Source organism: Glossina fuscipes, unplaced genomic scaffold, assembly GCF_014805625.2.
Source record: "Glossina fuscipes isolate IAEA_lab_2018 unplaced genomic scaffold, Yale_Gfus_2 2, whole genome shotgun sequence".
NCBI lineage: Eukaryota > Metazoa > Arthropoda > Insecta > Diptera > Glossinidae > Glossina > Glossina fuscipes.
In genome coordinates, this window is record NW_023998416.1 from 2,933,389 (window position 1) to 2,957,548 (window position 24,160).

Below are 24,160 nucleotides of genomic sequence, written 5' to 3' on the forward strand. Positions count from 1 at the left end.
TTGATCGGGTTTGAAAGTATACCCAATTTTGTATCATATATGATGATACCTCTTAGTTTGCTAATTTAGGTAAAAAATTACAGTCTAGTTATGCTATGAGACGGTAGGTGTAGAAAAAAAACATTACTTTTGAAGAGATGGCGCTCGTCACCTTGTTCGTAAGACGTCCGAAAGAAAAGTTTTTATGTACTTTGAGGCGAATAATAAATTTACGACATTCGCCTTAATTGTAACTGAAAAACAATTTTCGATACTGCAGGTTTTGAGAACATTTGAATAATTCCTATATACTATATGGGGAGCATTGTTCGAACCGAATTCTTGCTATTGCCCATCATCTTCTTATCGTTTGCTCATAAATTATTTTAAATCTGAATTCGTTATGTACCCGCAGTTTTTCTGCTTCTTTTCGCTTTTGGCTTGTTAGCTGGTCTTTCTTCTCTAAATAGGAAGGCGTATATGTGTATATATGCATGGCATTTTTTTTTTTTTTTTATATTCATTGAAGCATATTTATATTTATAAGAAAATGACAAGCAATTTTGTTTAGCAGTTGTTTACCTAACTGCCAGAGAGCATACGACGTGTAAAGCAACAGCAAAGAATTTAGTTCATTCCGCTTAAAGTGCAAGCATGTACTCTTACGTTGTATAAAAAGGTTTCTTTTAGTTGTCGTTGTTGTTGTTGTTGCCGTTTTTTTGGCTAACCCAACTTTGTTAATATTTAAACTGAAAAAAAGGTGTTGCTGTCTCGGCTGCTAATGTGGGTGGCGTTTTCATTTTCCTCGTCATCATCATCAGTTCTTATTTTATGACTCTAAACATTTTTCACGTTTTCTTTTTTTTTTAACCAGAATGTACATAAGGCAAAAAAAAAAAAAAAAGGATGGAGAAAATGAAGAAACTTAGTTTTATTGGCACGTACTTGCTTTAATGCTTAAATGTGAAGTGCCTTACCACTGTTGCTGACACTTGCTATTTTTTTTTTTTTTCGCTTTTGTGAATTATTTTTGCAGTAACAAATATATATTGAAGTAAAAAACCCTTATAATCATCATCATCATCATCGGCTTGGTGTTGATTGCGTTAATGAGTTGTTACTGTTATTCTATACGAACATGTACACATTTGTGTGTTTCTGTGTGTGTGTGTGTGTGTGCGTTAAAAGGAAGTAGTGCAAATATAAGAAACACTTAAAGCTAATAATAAAAAAAAAAAAAAACAACAACAATAATAGCAATGCAATAAGGCTGTCATCCGTATGGAATGTAAAGAAAGTAACTTTAATCGTACAAAGAGAACGGAAACCGACTAAAATCAGCAGTCGTCATAAAAAAAAAGTAAAAAAAATTTTTAATTTTAATTTAAAAAGCAATCAAAAGAAAAGGAAAAACTTTATTTTTCCTGTTTTGTTGTTTATAAAAAGCCTGCACGCAAGATTGTTGTTTTTTTTTTTTCAAGTTTTCCGATACATACATAAAGCAATGCTCTGTTACTCTGTTACTGTTACAATAGAAAATCTTCTTGCTTGCCATAAGATACCCACAATAGTACAAAACATACTCCCAACAATAACAATAACAGTAACAGCAACAGTAACAGCAACAAGATAGAATAACAACATCCAATACAATAAACGCAAATTTTCAATAGCTCGTTAGCAGTTTTTTGTGGTTGTTTTCGAATTTTTTTGTTTCTCTTGCTTTCCTCCCTTCTACTTCTTTAAAAAGCATTCGCTTTTCGATTCCCCCTTGATCGGAGTGTAAAGTTTGTGCATGTATTGTTCATGTTTATCGCCTTCTCTTCTTTACCAGCAGCCCTCTGATTAAGGAGTCAGTAATTTTTGCTTCATTTTTTTCCTTTTCTGCACTTGTATATCATCATCGCCATCATCATATGCTTTCATAAGCATATTTAATGTTTTTTTTTTCTTCTTTTTTTGTCAATAGAAAAGTTCTTAAAGAAATTTTGTGGGTTTGCTTGAGCTTTAAAGTTGAGACCGGAAAGTAAAAATGTTACAAAGAATTTACTAACAAGACGAGACGCTATGTTGAGCCACCGTCACTCGGATTTATAGACAGCCAACAAGACAACGTCCGTTCAAGTCGAATCTAAAAATCGCTAAATTATATTTTGAAGAATAATAAACTCCTTAGGTAGGTTTTAGTTTGTTTCAGATTTTTAGATTATAGTGAAGCTAATGCTTAAAGAAGCTTAAATGTCAATAACAAGCGTGATGTTGATTAATAATATTTAAATATCATAAAATTGCGTTTTAGTGCTTGAAAAAGTAAGCAAAAGCATTGAACACAATGAACATTATCGTTACGGTAAATACAATCGATATTGAAAAAGTCTTCGGTCCTTAAATGCGTCTCACTATCATTTACCTTTTATCCGTGCGTTAGCGTCATGACACTTTTTTTTTTAAGTATTCGTTGGGTGCCCTTCCGTTTGATTTATGGTTATTCTCGAAAATCGAAAAACCATTCCGTGTTCAACGATAAACGTATCTGATTAATTGCTGAAAATATCGGCATGAAATTTAATAAAGATGTCAATTACAATGTTGTCCCTCCCAAAAATGATTACCTTTTCTTTTGGTTTTTGCAAGTTAGAGCGATTAGCATGAACAAGTCTTACCACATTTCGGGTACAAAGCGAGTCAACGAAACTTTTCTGGTTTTTTTCTTGAGCTTTTATGAAAGCTTCTTCAGAAATGTAGTAACGAATTCTATAAAAAAGAGACCGAAGAGAGAGAGAGAATAACTCTTAATGGCTTTATTTCTAATTTAAAAAGATAAACTGTGTCTGCGAGTGTAGGTCGAAGGTTTTAAAAAAATTTTAATTTGAATTTTTGCTTACAGCCCTATAAATCGCTTGCGGTAAAATCGTATCCTTGGTAAAATATTTTATAATAAAAAAAAAAAAAAAAAAAACTACCTGGAATAAGAGTGCAATTCGATTAAATCAATGCATTCGCCTCTGAGAAATCAAAGTCGCTGACCTCAAAAGTGAAGTTTGACTAAAAAGCGATAATAGTGTGATGTTATAGTAGGTAGGAACTTTCAAAGACCTCTCCGCTGTAGTTTCGCTACAACTTACTTGTCACTTTAGGATAAAGTTGTATCATTATCTAAATATACATATATATATATATATATATATAAATACAAAACGAAAAAATTCGAATATTTGGAATTTCTAAAACCATTGCGATCCAGTTTTTTTGCAAAAGTCCAAATCCCTTTATTGAACAGTTTAAGAAGTTGCCTGAACCGAACAGCAGATTTAGCAGATTGATTTAAAATTTAGATGAGAGACGGCAGCTGTTAACAGCGGCACTTTGATTATCCTTGTGCTAGGTTACGAAGTTTTTGAACGTCTAAATTTTCATTTTTACCAGATTTCTTGCGAGCATAGCTTTTATTTAGTTTCTTACTTCCATGTTGTTTATGATTTTGCTTTGAATAAACATAAGAGATATTGTGTATTAAGTGACAATATTTAAGTTTCGAATAAATGAAAAGCTCTCCTTAAGATAATTTCTGTCTTTTAAAGAAAATAGTAAATGATCATCTGATCTGCATTTATCGAACTCTAGCAGAAGCAATTGTTATTATATTGCAAATTAATTCAGTAAATTAATATAAGGGGCGTAGCCGGTAACAAATTTAATATGTTCTCGTTTGTGTTGTATAAATAAACCAACAGTTGTTTAAGTACTTTTCCAAACAATAATACAACATCAGCAACGAAAGTAACAGAAAGAACAGCAGCGACCATAATAATAATCGTACTTGAGAGTTAATATTTACCAAATACAAAACCACAAAATGCAATAACGTGTAGAACTAACTGTATTTTACATAGAAGTTATAAATATATAGAATGGAAGAAGATGGTGAATAAAGTAAAGATTATTTGAGAGGGAGAGAATTTATAAACTTTTCTCTCTATATACCCAGGATATCCTTTCCGACACAGATTGCTTGGGCATAATACAACAATCGGCAAATCCCCAAAAGACCTTTTTTTTATATATATATATATAGTGTAACCTTTCGTATGGAAAAAAAAATGTTATTTTTAGATAATAGAAAGATTTATCACTGCTGAAAAATAAATGAATAAATAAAGAAAAAAAAAACGGAAAAATATTTATCAAGTTCTTGCAAATGAATTCAGTAATAAAATAACTATAACTTTATGAAACAGATTTGAGAATAGTTTCGATTTAATGGATACATACAAGTATTTCAGAGTCTGAATCTGCTGAAGAACTATTTACTTTCAAATGAAATTAAACTATTTATGAATTTTGTAGTTTTAACATAGTTCGACTAATAACATTACTTTAAACTAAACGAGAAACGAAAAAAAAAATAAAAATAAATAAATAAAAATAATAATGAATAATATTAAAATGTAAAGCTAGAGAAGAGAAAATGCACAATAAAGTCTACGTTAAGAGCCAGTAAGTTGCAAACATTTACTAATGCAAAGATGTTAGGTTGTTTGTCGCATTTGCATGTTGCATGCATATTATTCTGTATACGGTTTATGTTGTAAATTGAATTATAATGTAATAAAAAAAAAAGTAAATCAGTGTAGATGTTCCATGTATTTCTTTCTCTTTTTCTTCTTTCCATTTCATTCACATTATTGCCTCTTTTTTCCCTTATTATACTTTAGAATAGCATCCAGTTTGAGAGGAACGAAAGAAGCATGTTAAGGCAGAAAAATGAAAGGAATAAAATGAAAAAAAAAAAAAATAATAAGTAAATAAATAAATAAAAATAAGGGAAAAAGAAAAGCTTAGCATGGAAACGAAGGGAATTTTTATCCATACTTAACAGACGCATTTTAAGTGTTAAACTTTTATGTTTACATGTATTTTATCCCATAGTAATACTCGTTCATTTTCAGTTATAAGTATGGCAGAAAAAAAATAAAAAGAAAATAAATAAATGAAAAAATAGAAATAAAGAAAACTCTAAGCAATAACAGTAATAGCAGAAACGACAACGACGTCAATAAGAACAATAATGTTAGCAAGCGTCTATAAACAGGAAGATGCTTGTATTCAGTATTTTGCAAGGAAAAAAATTCAAAAAAAAAAAAAAAAAAGGAAAAAAAAATTAAAAAAAAGTATAAAAGAATTTTAATGACTAAACAGCAACAAAAAGTACTTAAGCATTACATTAAGTATTACATATAAAGAGTAACTAATTGTTTATTTCATGCAAGTTGTAAAGGCTACGGTGATCTTCTTGGTTTACTTTCAATTTATTGTTAAAAAGACTAAAGTCGTGTCTTTAGCTTCTTTTCTTTTTTTTTTTTTTTCTTTATAAGCAGCCTTAAACTGGATAACAAAATGCTGCTAATTGTTCATTAGAAAAAGATATTTTCACATGGATAGTTAAAAAAGCCATACAGTGTTCATAATGATGAATACTTTAAAGTTTACTTTTGCAAGACTTGGGTATATCTATAAAGATCAGTGCTTACAGGATGACTATATATAAAAGGTTTGCAGGAAAGTTTTCTTTTTGTTTATCTATTCGTAACTATAAGAGCAAAGGCCAATCTATATAGTTTGCAAAAGGTGCAAATAAAAGAAGGATTCCAAGAAAGTTCTCACTGTGCTTTAAACTTGAGTTCGGGGAATAGTCGCCAGTTGCCAATATCGGAAAAAGCCCAATTTTCTTTTAAATGCATAAGTGGAGTCGTTAAAAGATTTCAAAACTTGTGGTGACATCTTCCACTATTAAGCTGTGCGAACTGTAAATTGTCACTCGGCCGGAGAGTTTGCTATACGCTACATTAATATCAAAGCGATCCTATATGATCTTGAAAACTATAGTCGTAATGTAAGGTAAAGATGGCTTAAGGATCTAAATTTCGAAAAGCCGTTGAAAGACAATTAAAAAAAAAAAGGATAAACGATGGAAGAGATGGAAACTCTCAGTTGGGGAGTACAAATAAAATCGCATGTAATGCTGGCACTAGCAATGTACCTAAGGCTATCCCAGTGATAAAACTGGCAGCCAGAAATATATTCAATAGTTGACACACAAGATGAAAAAACAATGCTGTATAGTGCTAACAAAGTAATGTTAATTTGTTTTTACAATGCATTACTTTATCTTTTTAAAACAGTCTCATCGCTTTCATAATACTCAACTAATATGTTCTAGTAACGCATTGGCTTGGCGCAAGAAATTCATAATGTACAACAGTGCGATAGCGGCAAGAAACTGTCAATGCGATCCTAATTTTTGAACGACTTTGTAGGCATTTTTTGTTTACATTTTGTACAATGTTCCCACGATAGGTCATTTGTTCCTGGATCATATCCATTGGTCGTACGGTGTTGTGTGTCATAGTGAAATTCGCAAAATTTACTTACCTATGTTTGGCAGAACCCATTCAATACTGCATACGAATAATAGTTTCATCATTTCATAGCAACCGTGATTTATTTATTATTTCTTCGTCACGGTATTGAATTCAACTCTTAGATGCAATTACAAATACAGCTTTTGTAAGTTTTGTAGTGCAACGCATGCTTTTGGATATATTAGTTTCAGTCAGTTTACGCGAATTTTCGTGTAGTTTTTCTAACTTTGGTTTAATAGTTCGGACGCATTCTCTAAACGAATGAAGAGAAAATTTCTCTACTTATTTGGAAGAAATATTCCGTAATATTCGCTTTAATTATTTAAAGTGTTATATTGGGAAGCGATTTGAAGATCAAGTTTGCAGGGAGATGCTCATCGGAATCCGGACCACTTGGTTGTGTGGATAGAAGGAATTACTTTATAAAAAAACATGCCTTTAATCTATGGCCAGTAACGCGGCGCGTTTACATCTACTTTAGATGCAGGAATATGGAACTGATTTTGTAATATGTGTTAGAATGGGTAAAGCCTGGCGCCAAGCCTTTCAATTCTGAAACTGAGCGTGATGTGCAAGTTTTTAATGCCACCACCAGATATGTAAGATTATCAAAAGTCAAGTCTTCGAAATCTTGTCAACTTTGCAACACGACGAAAAATTAAGCATACTGCAGCCTTAATCTGTTCACCATCTAGTTCGGCCGTCTGCTGCTGCGGCGACGAGACTCCGATCGGTGATTCTTGGCAAAGTTTTACAACCACAAGCAATCAACGTTTGGAAATTCTTTATCTTTTGGCCGATTTGAAGGAAATAACTCATTGCAGTTTCTGTCTGGATCATCACGGTACAACGGCTGGTATGAAGACCGTTCCAATTAAAGAACTCCAATTAAAGTTTGTAAGGGAATTACATTTGTATAGGTGACTTTACAAATACAGCAAGTTAAAGAACATTACTTCCAAGGTCAAGTTTAAATTTGCAATCGAAGATTACTCCAGGAAAATTCAATCATATCAGTAAAATTAATAAAATTACTGGGTCTGGCGTTGAAGGCATTGGTTTGAGGAACCATAGGCCTTGGTATTCATTGAGTTGGTACGTAGTTTATTATCGAAGGTCCAGGTGTTAATAGGGGCTGGAGATTTTCATAACTTTAAAGCAGAAAAACAAAAAAATCATCGATTTAATTAAACAAAAGCAATCGTTATCAACAGACTCGATATATCATTGATGGGGACTTCATCTCTCATTTGGATTGCACATTTATAGTATAAGGCATGCCTGACTTAATACGAGTAAGCAATTATAGCGATAGGGAAACTTTAGGTCGTCGTCAATGCTTTGGCTTCGAATGAGTGGAAACAGGGGTAGCAAAGCCAAACACCCAAGATTAGATATCGAACGAAGCGAGCTTTTCTAATCTCGGGTTCCTGTTATGAACTCTACGATAGTGTACAGGCGTGCGTTTGCGACTGGGTCCCTCCACGTCTTACAAATAATATATAGACCTTGCAAAGTGCGTAAGTCAATGAAAATCTATTGTCAACAAATGATTTAAGATGACTGAACAGATGGGAGGTAAGGGCACCTGGCATTAAATAAAAAGAAAGTCATAAATTTAAGATATGTCGATTCACGCATAAACACATTGCGTAAAAACATTAAATAAAAATTTATGGTACAAATCATTAAATTGCGCATTGAATTTCAGCCGTAGGAATCTAAAATCAATAATATTAACTAAGGAAATAAATTCATTGCACTAATGTATAATAAATAACAATTCCAAATAATAAAAAGAAATAATTTCAAAATTTAAAAAGTGAAGAATGAATAAATAATAATATAAAAAAAAAAAAATGAATACATATCGAGAAGGACGTTAAAGAAATGGACAAAAGAAAATGTAGCCAAATAATTGTCTTGTGAAGACACAGAAAGAGAAAAAGCAAGAAAGGATTTATATAATTAATTGAAAAGATTAATATTAATATTTATTCGAATTATAAAAGGACTCAAAATTTCCGCATAAAAAATATTTAATAGAAGATATTATAATTTCTTAATAAAATTTATTTAATAGAAATTATTCTTCTAATAAAAGGAATTTCTTTTGCTCAACTGCATTCTCAAAACAAAATCCTTTGCTTACAATATGAGAGGACCCGGGATTTTTTGGATAACATTCAACTGCTTCCATAAATCTTCTTTTAGGCTTTTAATTGATCTAATCATCTCCTTTGAGGTTGTGGCGGCGGGTTAACTTCGGAAATACGAATACGACAAGGAGGACTGCATCAGATGAACTACGCTTATGTTTGTTTATTCTATAGTGTATATAAAACATTTAATTAAACATTTGAGCTAACTCATTAAGATTGAGACAATGTCGATGTTTTTGGTTCCCATAGCACTCCAAAGGCGATCAGATGAGATTGCTATCCGCTGTATAATAGACAATTGTCCCTTATTTTTTCATTGCTCGGTATAAACATGTGCAATGATAATCAAATATATTTTTTCATTGTGATACTTTGGAATAAATTCGGTTTTATATTAATCGGTATCATACAAGTTCAATTCTTAGTTTAGTTTTTAATCCATATTTACTTAGGCAAAGTGATGTCGCTGGCGCAATAGTGATCAAGACAAAGAACTAACAAGAAAGAGAGATAAAGCAAGTGTTTATTATTTTAGCGGTGCCTTTAGCTTCGTCTGTACGAGTTTACATCTTACAATACATTACGCTCTTACATAAGAAGTAGTATACACAACGTGCTTTCGAAATGTGGAGAATTCTTGATTTGCTTATTTCAACTTTGTAATGCTGAAGGTGGCGGATTTCATCCAGTAGATTAAGTTTAAAACATAGAGGACTTTATGCTATTCACATGCATAGATGCATGTAAAAATACAATTTCCAGGAATCAAACTATTTTATAAGACTTAACTCCTTTAACGTTTCAACAATTACATTGATTGACGGCTGCACTTGGTACACCGTTGTGATATTTATAATTAAACGTTCGTTTCCCGTAGGTTCTTCAAGTTTCATATGTGCGAGCTTATTGGAAATTTATATATACTTTTATCGACATTTGTTAGGAATGAAAAAATTCAATTCAATTTTGATTCTTATCGTTTATTAAGATTTTATCACTACCAGCACATGTGACAGGAAAAAAAGGGGTTTAGTGTATGTGAAATAAAGAATAACCAGTGTGTTCAATTAAGGCAAATGAAAATAGCAAAAAAAGAACAGGATTATTTTCCAAAAGGAATTAAATTCGTAATGCTCTTATCAATGGCGACTCTTGACACACGCACACACGTTAATTTTGCATTGAAAAAGGAGAGAAAAAATTTTTGTTTGAATAATTTCGCTAGTTTTTCTGAAAAGAAGTAATGCTCTACACAAAAACAAACAAAAAAATGGGCTCAGGAATATTGTGGGAAAGTAAATTAGAGATAACCATGATATTTGGTCGTTCAACAATCGTTGCCTGTCGATATTGATGAAATGAAGGTTTTAATCAACTAAAGAGATCAAATATAAGCTTCGTCTACATTAACTAAAACTTTTAAAATATGTCGTTGTTAAAGTCGACCCAATTTTCTCTATCGGTCTTACATATGAAATCATTTGCAAGCATTTAAGTAAGCAAGGTCTGGTTGACATATGCCAGTTTAAAAATAAACTTAAATTTTGAATTTAAAAATTCGAATACAATTAATTTTGTTAGTATTATTATATTCATAAATTATTTATGCCTATCGAAGCTAAATTTGTTCTTAATATTTAGCAAAATTGAAATTAAATAATGTTTGATTGTTTGTTAATCAAGTATGAAAACCCTTATTGATATCTGCCATGGGTAAAGTAACAATTTAACAAATAATATTAACCTTTCAATGATTTTGTATTTGCATCTGCGTTGGTATAACCAAATGCAATTCTATTCGAAGAGTTGACTTTGCAATCTAGATACAAAAACATACTTAAATATATATATATATATACAATATTTTATTGTTGTCATATTGATGTCAAGCATAGACAGTTTTATATGTATGCGAACAAACACAAAGTTTATATTAGACAGAACTGAACACACCTGAAGAGACATTTGGAAAATAGGTACAAATGTAAGAATAAACATATATCCGTGTATATGCATATACAAATATATATATATATATATATATACAACCAATATGTTGCTTCTATGACACAAAGCAAACGTTTGACAATATAACTGTCACAATGACACATGTATGATACATGTTATTTGTAGATGAAGTCATAAATATGTATAGGTATAAATATGTATGTATGTACACTAGCACGTAGCTCAATTTCATATTTCAAAATGTGTTGCAGACATAGTTAGTTACCTGTTGTAAAATACATAGATATATAAGTGCATATATTGCATATAATACAATATATAAAAATTTGTAGTACGTCTCGGGTTCTGACACAAGCTTAGTTTCGTAAACTAATTTTGCGTATCTGTGCAACTTTAAGAAGAGAAAAACTTAATTGTAACTCAATTTATAAATGGAAATAATAATTTTATTAACTTTTTAGACACTTTATTTTTGTTTTACCAATACGAGCAGACAAAAGGTGAATCAGTTTATCAAGAATGTAAAAGTCTTAACATGAAACATAAGTCATATAATACAATATTCGTATTAGGAGAAAGGCATCTTTTTTATGGTACTCTTGAAGAAGTTTTTGAGTTTCTAATGCAGATAAATTTCTTAAATTTCTTTTCACTTTCCTTTTCTTTAATTTAAAAAAATTAAACATTCGATTTACCAAAGTTCATTTCATTGGTCTCTATACGTATTTCTGCCGAATTTCTTCAATGTGTCGGGTACATTTCGTGTATTGTCATTGTAGCAAAACTAAAGACAGACAAATATTCTTTGATCAATTAGATATATATATTTTTAAAAAATTGACGTAAACCGTTTACATACTCGCCTGCAATGTAGAAAAAATTGAAACTTCGGAAAACGCAGACAATTTTTACATCATTTTTAATTACGCCCATTTTTTAACAATATATCTTTAATCGATCATAGAAATTGTCTGCCAAATTCCAGCTTCCTATCATTATTTTTGCAATCGTGACGGTTCTTAACAATTTCCCGTCAAATTGATGGACTTCGGTAAAAACGGGCATGCGACATATAGCAATAGCAAACTGGGTATGCCCTATATTTGTTGCATTAAATCATTACAAATCAATACATAATATCTGAAGATATTTACTTTCCTTGGCAGAATTTTTAAAATTAGGAACATATCCACTTGCACGGTGCGGTGAATTTATTGTTAAATAAGCGATATTAAGAAACGTTTGCCAGAAGATAAAAATTATAACAACAATTTCTTCCAATAAGTTGACTTTATCGCATAAGGCATGACATATTATATCATTTTGTTGAAACCACATATTGTTCAAATCAAGATCATTTAGGTTTTGCCACAAAAAATCTGTTGTCATATTCGTCTAAGCATTCTCCATTGACGGAGTGTAAAATGCAACTTTCACGTTCAAAACTGACATTTTCAGCCCACAAATCACACGCAAAATAATTTTTGTATCCAGTCTTGCTCGCCACTGTATGAATATGAATAAAAATGGCGATGTGAATGAATGGATTTTATCGGTTCGTGCGGTTTGTTTTTGTATTTTTAATGGAACGTTTGTAGGGTCATCACAATTTTTGCGGTCTCACACAATTTTCGCTATACATTAATGCTATAAAACGTTTGATCTTATATATATATATATATATATATATATATATGTGCATCAAACACGTAAAAGGATGTGCTTCGCATCCAAATCCACTCTTCATTAGAGTTAATGACGTATAGGAAAGTATTTAGGCATTCGATATTTACAAAAGGTATGCAAAATTTAATGGACTTCGGGAGAGTCCTTCGCATATTTCATAGCTTCACGACATCCTACTTAACTGAAGCGTTACATCCAGCTTACATTTCTATAAACAAATTGTAAAAATTTCTATAAATCATTACTAAATTATTTGCTATTTGATCTCACAGGAATTGGTAGCTGTAAGCTTTGTTAGAAACTTTTTTGCTCTTTGACTGTCTGAAGTCTTTCACTCGCGACAGCTACAATTGGTTTTGTTTATTTCAAAAAAGTTGGAAAGCTCATAGTTTTTGATTCTCATATTTATAAGTTAATAGGGCTCTAGCGCTTTGCTCGGTCTTACACCCCAATTTACCTGGTTAGGTATTAAGCCGTATCTTTTGCAAACTACTAATAATTTTATTTAATGGAAACATCTGCAGCCTTCTGATAGCTTTTATTGCGGCATTATAAAGACTTTGTGCCTATCATAAATATAATAACAGATTTAATAAGACTCTGTTATTACATGATGTGTATAAAAATATCTACGACGTTTTTCAAATCGCTGACAACCTGAACCTTTTCGTTAGTGAAGAAAAAGCGATAGAAATTTTTATCATAAAATATTTTTATTATTAAAATGTTCATCTTTTTTTCAAATCTGATAAATTCAATATAAAACTACTACCTTATTTTCGATATCAAGCTATTGTATTAAAACATGAAAATAACAAAAATCTAAGCACGTACCAATCAAACAATACAAACTGACTAAGAGAGCAGATAGACTAAAAGCAATAGAAAAACTAGATATGGAAAATAAGTGAAAACAATACTATGAAGTTGAGATATAAACTGGAATGAGAAACTACGAATAAAGGTGCGTTTACGATGTCAAGACAGTCGAAGTATTGATATTACAGTTGTGGTTTTTTTTAGTACAATAGAAAGGAAAGAAGAGACAAATGTCAAAAAAAAAGAAAGAAGAAAAACAAAAAAGAATATAAAAACAAGTAAGAAAGTTATATTTAGCTGAGACCGAATTTTGTAAACCCATCACCCGCCATCAAACTATTTAGCGCCACAAGCTGATTATGAAACCTGAATGGGATCAAATTTGGCATCCATGTTAATGGAATGGGGTAAATCTTATATATCAGTGAGAAAAAATTAATCAACCATGTAATGACTTCCATCATAATTTAGACTTAACGTACTTACCTTACCACATTCTGTTCCCCAAGACTTTTCATTTGATTACCCATTTGTGAGTAATCAGAAAAAACTCGCAGTTTGTGCTTAGCAAAACGGAGTTGCGTTCAGTTCACGTTTTACAGCGGGCGTGTGCCCTATTGGCCCATTTGGCTCACCTATTTGGCCCATTTTCAGTGCCAACAGTTGCGTCCAGAAACTTTCAATGTTTGCATCTAATTTAAAGTCGACATCGTCATTTTGCGACCAGGAAAGTGTCAATAATACACACCACACAAACACACAGATGGATAGACATGGCTTAATTAAATAAGAGGTTCACGCTGACTTAATAGCGTCTCTAAAGCCTCCTTTTCGGTGTTGCAAACATTATGAGAAATCGAGTATATCCCCACCCTTCGGTAGTGGGTATAATAAAAATGAAACCAGTTCACCTCTTACATACAATTCCCTTTTACATGATTTCTGTTAGACTTGATGTTTATTTAACAAAAGTCAGCAGGCATCTAAATAATATGTAAAAAATTGAGAAAAAAAAAAAAAAGATAGGAAAAGCTCATACCTAATTGGTTAAGAAGTGAAATAAGAAGAGAAAATGACTTTGGGAAATAATTTAACCGAGATATGTAGAAAGGCATTCAAATAAAGATAATCCTGTATATATATAGAAAGATGTAATTGTAAATGTGTCGTATCGGTTGACGTTGTCTTCGTAAATTTAATAAGGATTTTGAAGTGACAGACTAAGCACAATAATGATGATAGAATGTTTGAATAAGGAGAAAATCAGACATGTGAGCTAATGTGACAAATGCAGGTATAAAAGTAGAGAAATATGCATATTTACGTGTATTATTACCCAGCACACAATTTCTGAGTATATGCTTAAAAGGTAGAAAGACCAGATTTGTTTTGGAACGAAACATTGCTCATGTGACGACCAATGAGTATACGAGACTAAATTGACTAAAAATCTTACACGAAAATCTCATATTTTTTGAATTAATTCAACAAGTTGAGGTAGTTTTGTAAATGGGAACAATTCCCGTTTCATTCTATATCCACAAGTGTATATAATTATAAGCGATAGAGAGGTTGTTAAAATTGCTTATGTTAGATGACGTAAACAAGTACATAAGGAAATGGAAAGCGTTCGTTATCCGTTCTTACGGGACACTAATTTTCGGCTTATGTTGACTTAAGTAGTGTAAGGAATATAAAAAATTTTTGCCGGACTTAGACGAGTAAGTGAGCCATACAAAAAGTGATAGGTTTGTAAACCGGATCAGTCTTCGCAAAAATGACCCAACGATTTATGACTTTTTTATAACAATTTATGATTTTTTGTAAATGTATATATAAGTGATTATAAATTTTGAAATATCTTTTATAGCGAGGCTGAGTTCAGCAATTTCGTCAAATGATTTTGCTTCAATTTGATCGTGCATTCAAATTAATAAGCGGCTAATTTCAACAAAAGCTATGGTTACATAAGCTTACTTATAAGCCTATGAGTGATTAATGAAAAATGAATAAATACAACTGGAAAATGAAAAAGAAAAAAATTATTGACGATCTAAGGAACAAGTAATTTTTGCCACTGCTTACCTGGACAATTTCAACTGAAAAATATATTATATGTTCCACGTGTGGAACAATCACTTTTCCTGCTCTAGGGGCGAACTATTTGTTCTTTTTTTTCTTCGTTTTTATTTTTTTGTAAGTAAGCAAACGAACGAACATGTAGCAACGCTGCACTCTCGACCACAAAAGAATGAGGTTAACTCTGCTTTCTAATCTCAGTGATCTTACGATATCTTCATGGTTTCTTTTGATATTTTACGTATGACGAAGGCATAACTTTTCACTTGATTTCCGTTGCATTTGTGGGATATTAAGGCATTGTAAAGGTATATAAAAACAATATTGTGTTGCTTTTGAAAACAAATAATAATTAATTATCATTGAGCAAGTGAAATGGTCATCATGTACGAACACGAAGGAAGTGATGTCGCTTATTAAGTGTCCATTATCAAGTCACGAATTTGATGGTATATTCGCTGTGTGTACCTGGCAATTATAGATTTAGTAATATATGCCATAAGATAGCCACCTAAAATCTACATAATAACAGTTGGAATAAATTAAATACAAATATTTAAGTTTGTTTCATTTGTTTGCTGGGTACGCGTATGGCTGCTTAATATGACACTATGTGGTACATAAGAATGAGCATCCATTTGAGAGAGAAGAAGATATAAAATCAACCAACAGATACTTGAATAAGAAAAAACAAATAATAATAATTCGAATAGGAAACCAAAGAAAAAAAAAAGAAAAAAAAAGGACAGACAACCAAATAAACAAACAGTTACAGACAGATAATAAAATAGAATGAATATTGAGACAAAATGCTGAGATAAATGTTTATTCTCTGTGAAAACTCTCTGGCCAATGTAATAGTGCTCTTCGTGTAAGTAACACATGTCAGTATAGATATTTGTAGATATGTAGGTTTAGCTGCGTTTTAAACAAGTCTAGAAGTTCATTGAACTAAGAAGAATAGCTCAGTAAGCACAGGCTACATGCATATCTGTGCACTGGCACACCAAAACCAACGAACCATCCTATACCATCTCAACAATTTTATTCAACTAGTATGCAAGCAATGTAAATAATGATTCTAAGCATATTTAACAACAACATATGTCTGTTATATGTAAGTAAAAATTCACTTGAACAGTAAAAGTAATAAGAGTGTTGTTTAAATTGCGTAGAAAAAACCAGTCAGTTTTAAGATGAACCGGAGAATATTGCAGAGATATTAAATTACAACATCTCGTAGAATGGCAAATGTATTCAATCTAATCTAAATTGCGCTTCAAGCGCACTTCTCGGTTATAAAATGCTTCGTAGTCCTTGTTTTTTCTCATACTATTTCTAAACATTTTATCTAAACAGTGAAAATACAATATTCCCTCGCTGAATAGTGTGTACTTAGTTAAGTACAGATAGAGAGTAAATGTGCTGCAAATTTCTGTATTGAAGATAGATGTTGGCTTTTGTGTGTTTATGGCTTTGTTAACAGTACAATTAAGTAATATTTTGATATTCTTTTGTTTTATTATCCCTTTGCTAAGAACTATAAATTATATAAACAATATAAGATAAGTGTGAAAGAAGCCGCGTGGCACACGACATTTAAACATTAATAGGCATTTGCATACGAACAAGTCCGAACTAATATAGAATTTAAAGAAAATTTGTAAAAAAAATATTTTTTTTTGAAAGTAGAATGTGCTTGAAAAAGACAACTTACATTAAAGAGTTCTTCTAGTTATTACGTAATTTGATAAAACCTGTTTTTGTAGCAGTTGGTCAGTAATAAAAAAAAAAAAAAAAAAAAAAGGAATGAATTCTTCTTAACTCTTTCTCCTGTCCGGTAGTCAACAATCGTCTAAGTATATATTGTGAATGCAAGTTGAATTGTCGATAAGCGTATAGTTATATAATCGGAATTTGTTTCCTTTTCTTTCCATGAAATTTATGATTTACTCGTCCATGTGCGTTGATCAAACATAAATTATGTTATTATGTTTAATGATATCTTCCGAACAGAAATATGGAACTTGAAAGTAGTTTTCTATCAAATGGTGTACGTGTGTACTCGAGCATAGCACCAAGTTTTATATTTATAGCAATTTCTTTGCAAGGTAATAAAAAAAAGAGACTCGTAGAGAATGTTCACTGGATAATTACATGCGTGCATAATTTATGTAATAACATAAAACTGGTTGAGAAGTTAAGAGAAAAAGTCATATAAAACTGAAAAAAGAAGAAATTATTATAAGTATTAAGATCATGATATAGAATTTCGTGGCAGGTACACTAACTCCACTATCGTGCTTGCGAGGAGAATAATTTTATGATAAAATTTTCCAGATAGGTATAGTACGGCAAGTAAAACTTACGTATATACTTACGTATATATATATGTATATATATATATTATAAGGAATAATGTAAGTTGTGGTCCTTTTTATCAGTTTGCTATAGATTTTTCTTCCGCTTATAATGAAAATATAATAATCGATACTAAGATGTTTATTGATGTGATATAAATGACTGTAAACGATGATCGTTTAAACGATTGTCTCAATATATATTATGAACTTTATCAATGATTTTCCGCAGATAGAAACTGCTCTGATGGGAATGTTGGCTAATGACTTTCTCAGCCACACTTAAGAGTGAGTGCTGGTTCTGAATTTACCAACAAAGCGCAATGAAAGGAATTCAAAACAATTTTACGCTTAGAAAATAGATGCAAATGTTCGCTAGCGAAGTATATATCTCTACACAAATTTAGAGAAAAATAGAGATAAGCAGGTTCGAAATTCGATTTCATAAAAATGTTGGAAAGCAAGTGGTGTTGACATATTTGACATGGTATTAGATCATTTCGCATAAGTAGCCGAGTAAGCAGCGGTGAGGATCGCGACTACAGAGTCAGTGTTCGCGGATTCAAAACTTATTGCGGCAGACTTTATCTTTGTCATGGTTATTGTGAGTGCTCAATCGATTGGATGCCGCCACTTCTTCCTCCTTCCTTCCTTCCTTCTTTCTGACCATCATCGCGTTATGTGAATAGGGAACATCCCTGAGTGATTGGTAATTTTAAAAAAACGCTTCATAGCTTACAAATAATGGGTTCTTCTTCCTCTGGTGGTTACGTTGCGTTACTTTAGCTCCATGACGGAAATTGACTTTATATTGTATGAAAGATACATTAAGTCATTTTAAAGGAAAACACATTGATATCATGAAATGGGGAAAGAAAATTGAATAATTGCAGTTAGCGATTGCCCATAGAATTTTATAATTATATTGAAAAATCTTTAAAAGACAAAAAAGGTTGCGAAGAAAAAATGTTGCAACACATTAAATTATGTGTTGAACAAACCATTAAAATTGAGAGTGAGGCCAAAAATTGTGCCGATTGGTTTTTTGAAATTTTGATAGCAAGACACCTTTATAAATATTGTCTTATAATGTACTTGCATATATCGTCTATATTTTAAATCATATTTTTCTTACAAATCGTATTTACTTACATCGTTTTATTTATAGATGTTTGTATTAATGAAAACTGAAATTTGCACTCCCCTAAATGAAATCTTTAGAGATTATTATCTCGGAATAAGCGAAAATTATCTTTATTAACCTTAGACCAATGATAAGATCAACTAGGAACTAAGTCCTCTTTTTTCCACGAATTATTCAAATTGAAATTATGTGTTGAAAAGACAGACAGTTGTACAAGTGACTACATCGATTTCGCTGTCACGTTAATTAAATAGAGAGCGTCCCAAAATTCACGCAAAATTTGAATGATTCGCGCAGTAATGGAATTGTATTTCGTCTTGATACAGCCAAAAGTTTTTCATATTCGTATCTTTCTGATTAAGTGACGATGGGATTTGATTTAATAAGTCACATTTTCGAACACAAATGGTCCGATAATCTCCCAGCCCGAACGGCTCACGAAACAGTGATAATTTCGTTAAAGGCGATAGTTTTGTATATTAATTAGATCATCAGAGTGAAAATTACCTTCATCGTTGAAGATATCTTTGTTTGGAAAATTAGCGTGAACTTCTTGCGACTCACTATGCATTTACAAACTGTACAAATTGTAGTGACTGTGTTAATAACCCTTAACTGTCAATAGCAGCCACATGGGTCCCATTTTCCGTTGGCAAGGATTTTCAAGATTTTCTAAATAAATTTCCACATTCTAGAATATGGGCTGGGCCTGGATGATTTTTTCCATTTTCGTAGAATAAAAGGGAAATTTATACTGTGTATCTAAGACAGACATGTCCATTGCTGCGACTGTGAATGCTATTATGACCGCAACTAACAGACACATGGACAACCACGTCTAGAACGGTTTACATTTGATACCTAATCAATAGTAGGACCCCATTTTAATAGCAATCGGGATGAAAGAAATTCCAATGCAGCAGATAGCTTCCTTTTTGCGATCAGGAGAATGTTTACCTTAGATATTGCCCAAACAGACGGACATGTTTACATGCGTTTAGAATTTGAAGATGATCGCCAATATATATACTTTATAGGTTCCATAAAACTTCGTTCTGGTTGTTGCGAGTGTTTTGATAAAATTAATATACCTGTCATCGTTGGCTGATGGATAAAAAAAAAAAAAAATTTCTGCTCAACTCACCCTGGCAATATTATAGTATTCGCAAGAAACAAACAATGTTGATATATTTACAAAATGTAAAGGAAGCAATTGTTTAGTTACGTTATTCTCTTCAAACTGGATTTACAAAACTCATTTCAAAGCAAAGATTTAAAATTTAAGATAAGAAGAAATACGGCATTAGACTTTGGACGGTATGGTTATATCGAAAACTTACGTTTGTAATTTACAAACTGTGTAAAGGAAAGGAGGTGGGAAAGGAGTATATAATAAAAAGAACAAGTATGTTTTCTCCATTTTCCATTTTTATAAATGAGAACATGTAACGTTAACATGATGAAGCAAAAGAGCAACAAAGTCAATGGTTATGAAAAATAGCTTAAGGAAATGCACTTTAATGCTTCTCTTTATCTTTCTTTATCGATTTTGTTTTCTTTTTCCTTTAGTTGATGCAGCGCCTCCTATACAAGATTTTTTAACTTTAATTTCTTTTTTTCAGTCCAATGACTTCACTTATCAGAATACACTCGGACGCCGCTCCACATTGGGTGCCTATTATCACATGAATAAACAGCCTTCATATACCAATGATCACAGTTTAAATAGTCAATATGGTTATAATACTTGGGGTATATGGCGTGAAGCTCGAAATTTGGCGCCATCAACATATTCGGCAAAAGCTTATCCTAACTATCAAAAAACCAAATCATTTTCCATCATCTTAACTACCGCCGCATTTATAGTACTATTAGCTGTCATAACCATAGCGGCATTGGCATTTTACTTCAGTTCCGTCAAAGCAGGCCTAGATGAACGTAAGTTAAATCCTCGTCATTTTTACAGCCTTTTTTATTTCCTCCTCTTGACTTCTCTTCTAGCTATTATGGGTTTTGAAGGTTCATTTCGTGTAGCAAAAGGTGATTTATTCTCAACGGGTTTAAAATTTAATCACACTTCATCGTACAAACAGAAGGCTGAATTTTACAAACGTTTTGTAGAAAGAGCGTTAGTAGATAATGGCTTGCAGCCTTTAAGAACAGATATATGGGGTTTCGGCGATGGACCTTTAATTAAAGTGAATTTCCGCATTTTTCTGGATGTAAGAAAATTACCACAGTAAGTTTTTCTATTCCATCCATTCAATGGTCATGTTTCTACTATGACGAAAAATTTTTAGAAGCATACAGAGCGTAGAGGAATACATCAAAGAATCCTTCTTTTTGGAAACTACTTCATTTAAGTCTCTCTACCGATCATTGCGGATTGATTCTGAATCGGTTGATATTAAACGCATACTCGACGAGCAAACAATTAAACATGCAACCATGCTTAAAGAATTGGTAAGAAAGTTACTTTTGTTCTGAAATAAACAGACTGATGATTTAATGTTACTTGTAGCCTCCCGTGCCCACCAGTCAGACGCAGCTCGAGAAACGCTTAATGACGAAAGCAAATAATAACCACTCTGGATTACTCTCGAAGGTTCCTCTTTTAAAGAACAAATCTCGTTCACCGTCTAGACCCCATTCAGCTGACGAAGAACCCGACGTAGATGTGGAAAATGCCCCTGTGATACAGGGCTCGTTTGAGGGGTCATTTGAAATTACCAAAACTGATGCGGATATAGCGCGTAGGAAGACCACTCCCACCAGACCACAAACAAGCGCTAGTAGTTTGCTGCCAAAGACAATAACGCCGTATTCGCTAAGAGTTAAACCGCGCAAACCGGGTATAGAAAAGTTGACTACCATTATACCGCAGTCCCACAGTAGCGCAAAATCTACTAAAGTTACTACCACGGAAAAAATGTCTACTACTACGACAAAGATGACGACCACACCTAAAACTACCGCTACTACGACTAAAACTGTAAGAACAACTACCACTACAACTCCGAAGCCTCTCGCTTTTACCACAACCACCAGCACCAGTAGTACAACGAGTAGTACAACTAGTAGTACAACTAGTAGTACGCCTAGTAGTACAAGTACTGCCGCAGCCCCTACTTCAGTTCCCGTCGCTATTACGGAAATTGTTTCTACTGCTGAGTATATAACTTATCCTTCTCCGATAACTTCTTCCACAACTGTGACGGTGCCAAAATTAGATGCAAACTTATTTGCTTCTATCCCTGTACTCGATACTCAGCCATGGAAACCAATACATCGTGAAGTACCAGAATTTTTACCAGGGCCTCCGCCCACTTTTCCCACCAAGTCCTTAATTTCTACCACAAAAGATATACCGCCACAAAGACGATTAGACGAGATGGAATTACCGTATTTGCCAGATGAGCCGACACCACCTAAGCCTGAATTTTTCGATACTTACTCCTCTAGCTATTTTGGATCATCGTTGAGAAAACCAAGTCCTAGTAATAAGGACACAACTTCAGCTCCGGATGTAATGTTCTATAACAGTTTTAGCAATCCGGCTTTTATGTCTGGATCCGAAAACATAGAACGTTTAGGTGTAGGAGCTTCTATACAACCTCATCCTTTACCGGTGCCTTTAATAGATGAAGTCGTCATACCCCCATTTAAGCCGTTACACCCTGAATTGGAAGCACGGGATAAACTACGCTTTGATATTGATGTTAGCGATGAAAAATTCGAGCACTTGGGTGGTGGGGTTATAGCAAAGAAACAGGAATTACTTAATTCGACTTTCGCTACCAAAGGCAATATGTTAAAAGCTAAAGAAACCGAAAGAGAGACCATAACAATTCCTAGCTCTACTAGTAAAGTGCTGACATCAACGATAGCCTTACAATTGAAGATATCAGAAGCTACCACTACCGCAAAACCTAAGACGGAGACGCAAAAAACGCCTACTGCGTCGTCTGAATTGGCCGATAGTCTAGGAGAATTTTTCATGGGTTTATTGAATTTAACGAAAGAAGATGGAGAAAAAAGTAATGGTAATAAAACAATGAATCGCATAGTGGCTTTGAATATAGAAACTGAACAACCAGATGAAGAACCAAAAGACATTCTGGAAATTGTGACTCTAAAAAATACGAAATCTAATACAAAGGATAGTCAGGAAAATGTTGGAAAGAGCCCTACTCTTAATAAACCGAATTTTTTGAATATCAAAGAGTTGATCTTAAAGAGAAATCAAATAAATTTGGAAAGGCAACAAAATCAGACTAAAAGTATAATCGCAACTACTAGTACTGCAGAGCCGAGTGAAAGCCTTACACAGATTATTTTACAAACTACATCAAAACCTTTTACTAGTACAAGCGTGAGTACATTAAAAAGCACTACTAAGCGCATACGGATTAAACCAGGTTACGCAAATAATAAGCCGCCCACGATTTTAGACGATTCTGTCCTTTTCCCTTCGCATTCAAAATGGGAGTTCGTAAACAGTTCCTCTAATTCAAATTTCGGTCATACTGGGAATATGCGTAAAATATTTAATCAAACTTTGCAAGCCTGGGTCTCCTTGGACGTAGATAGGAGCGAAAACTTAACTTTAAATGATATTAAAAGCAAAATCAATAATGCCACTAATATTCAGGATATTTCATTAATATTTGATACGTTGGCATCGAAGCTGGGAATAACACCCAGCATACCTAACAAGGTGCCACCTTTTTCGCATAACAAGTTGAAGCAGACATTGAAAAATGACACACGTTTAAAAGCGAACACAACGACAACAAGAATAACAATAGCAGCGAATAAAACGCCTACGTTAACGACTACAACAAGCCCGACAATTACAACTACCACCTCTAGAACCACGACACCGATCTTTACTACTCCTAGTACTTCAACGTTACGTTACGAAGAAGTATTTTATAACGAAAAACGCGAACCTGATTATGTTAAACCTTTATTGGTGGAAGACACATCAGCTGAAGTTATCGGGGCTGCTATTCCCGTAGTAGGAGAAGCAGAAGTCGAGGTTATCGATCCTAACAAATATGAAGAGATGTTACGTTCATCACAGTTTGCTGACGTTTCTACAACCGAAATTTTGCCTAAACTAGTAACTCTATTACCCGTACGTTCAAATTCGGGCATCAGAACATACAGGCCAACATTAGAAGACACAGCACGCAATTCTGTTGGTCTAAGCATTAATAATAAAGGGGTTAATTCTACAAGTAGCAGAAGCAGCAATAGAAAAACCCACAATTCTCGAAAACCGCCCTCTGAGACTGTCATTAGAGGAGGCTTAAAAGTTAAGATTAAGTAATCGCTGAGGAAGAAAGGAAAGCACGGACAAAATTGTCGATGAACCGACTAACAAATGGAGATTTAAAGTTTATTAAATATTATGTATCAAAATTGTGCTGATGTTGTCCTGATGAGGGCAATCTCAGAATGACTTTGATGTTGTGTATGAAATTTTGCAAAGGAATTTATATAATTTTAGCTTAATTTTATTACGAATTATTTTTA

At 32.7% G+C, this 24,160-nt stretch overlaps 1 protein-coding gene across 1 annotated transcript in view; it reads left to right on the top strand.

Annotated features, from left to right (window-relative positions):
- Positions 1-23,954, top strand: part of LOC119632824 (mucin-17) — a 36,312-nt gene extending 12,358 nt beyond the window's left edge. Inside the window, exons 2-5 of the mRNA XM_038025941.1 lie at positions 20,242-20,557; positions 20,621-20,858; positions 20,920-21,082; positions 21,141-23,954. Of these exons, the coding sequence (XP_037881869.1) occupies positions 20,242-20,557; positions 20,621-20,858; positions 20,920-21,082; positions 21,141-23,954 (3,531 nt within the window). The remainder of the gene's footprint in view (positions 1-20,241; positions 20,558-20,620; positions 20,859-20,919; positions 21,083-21,140) is intronic.
- Positions 23,955-24,160: the final 206 nt, after the last annotated feature.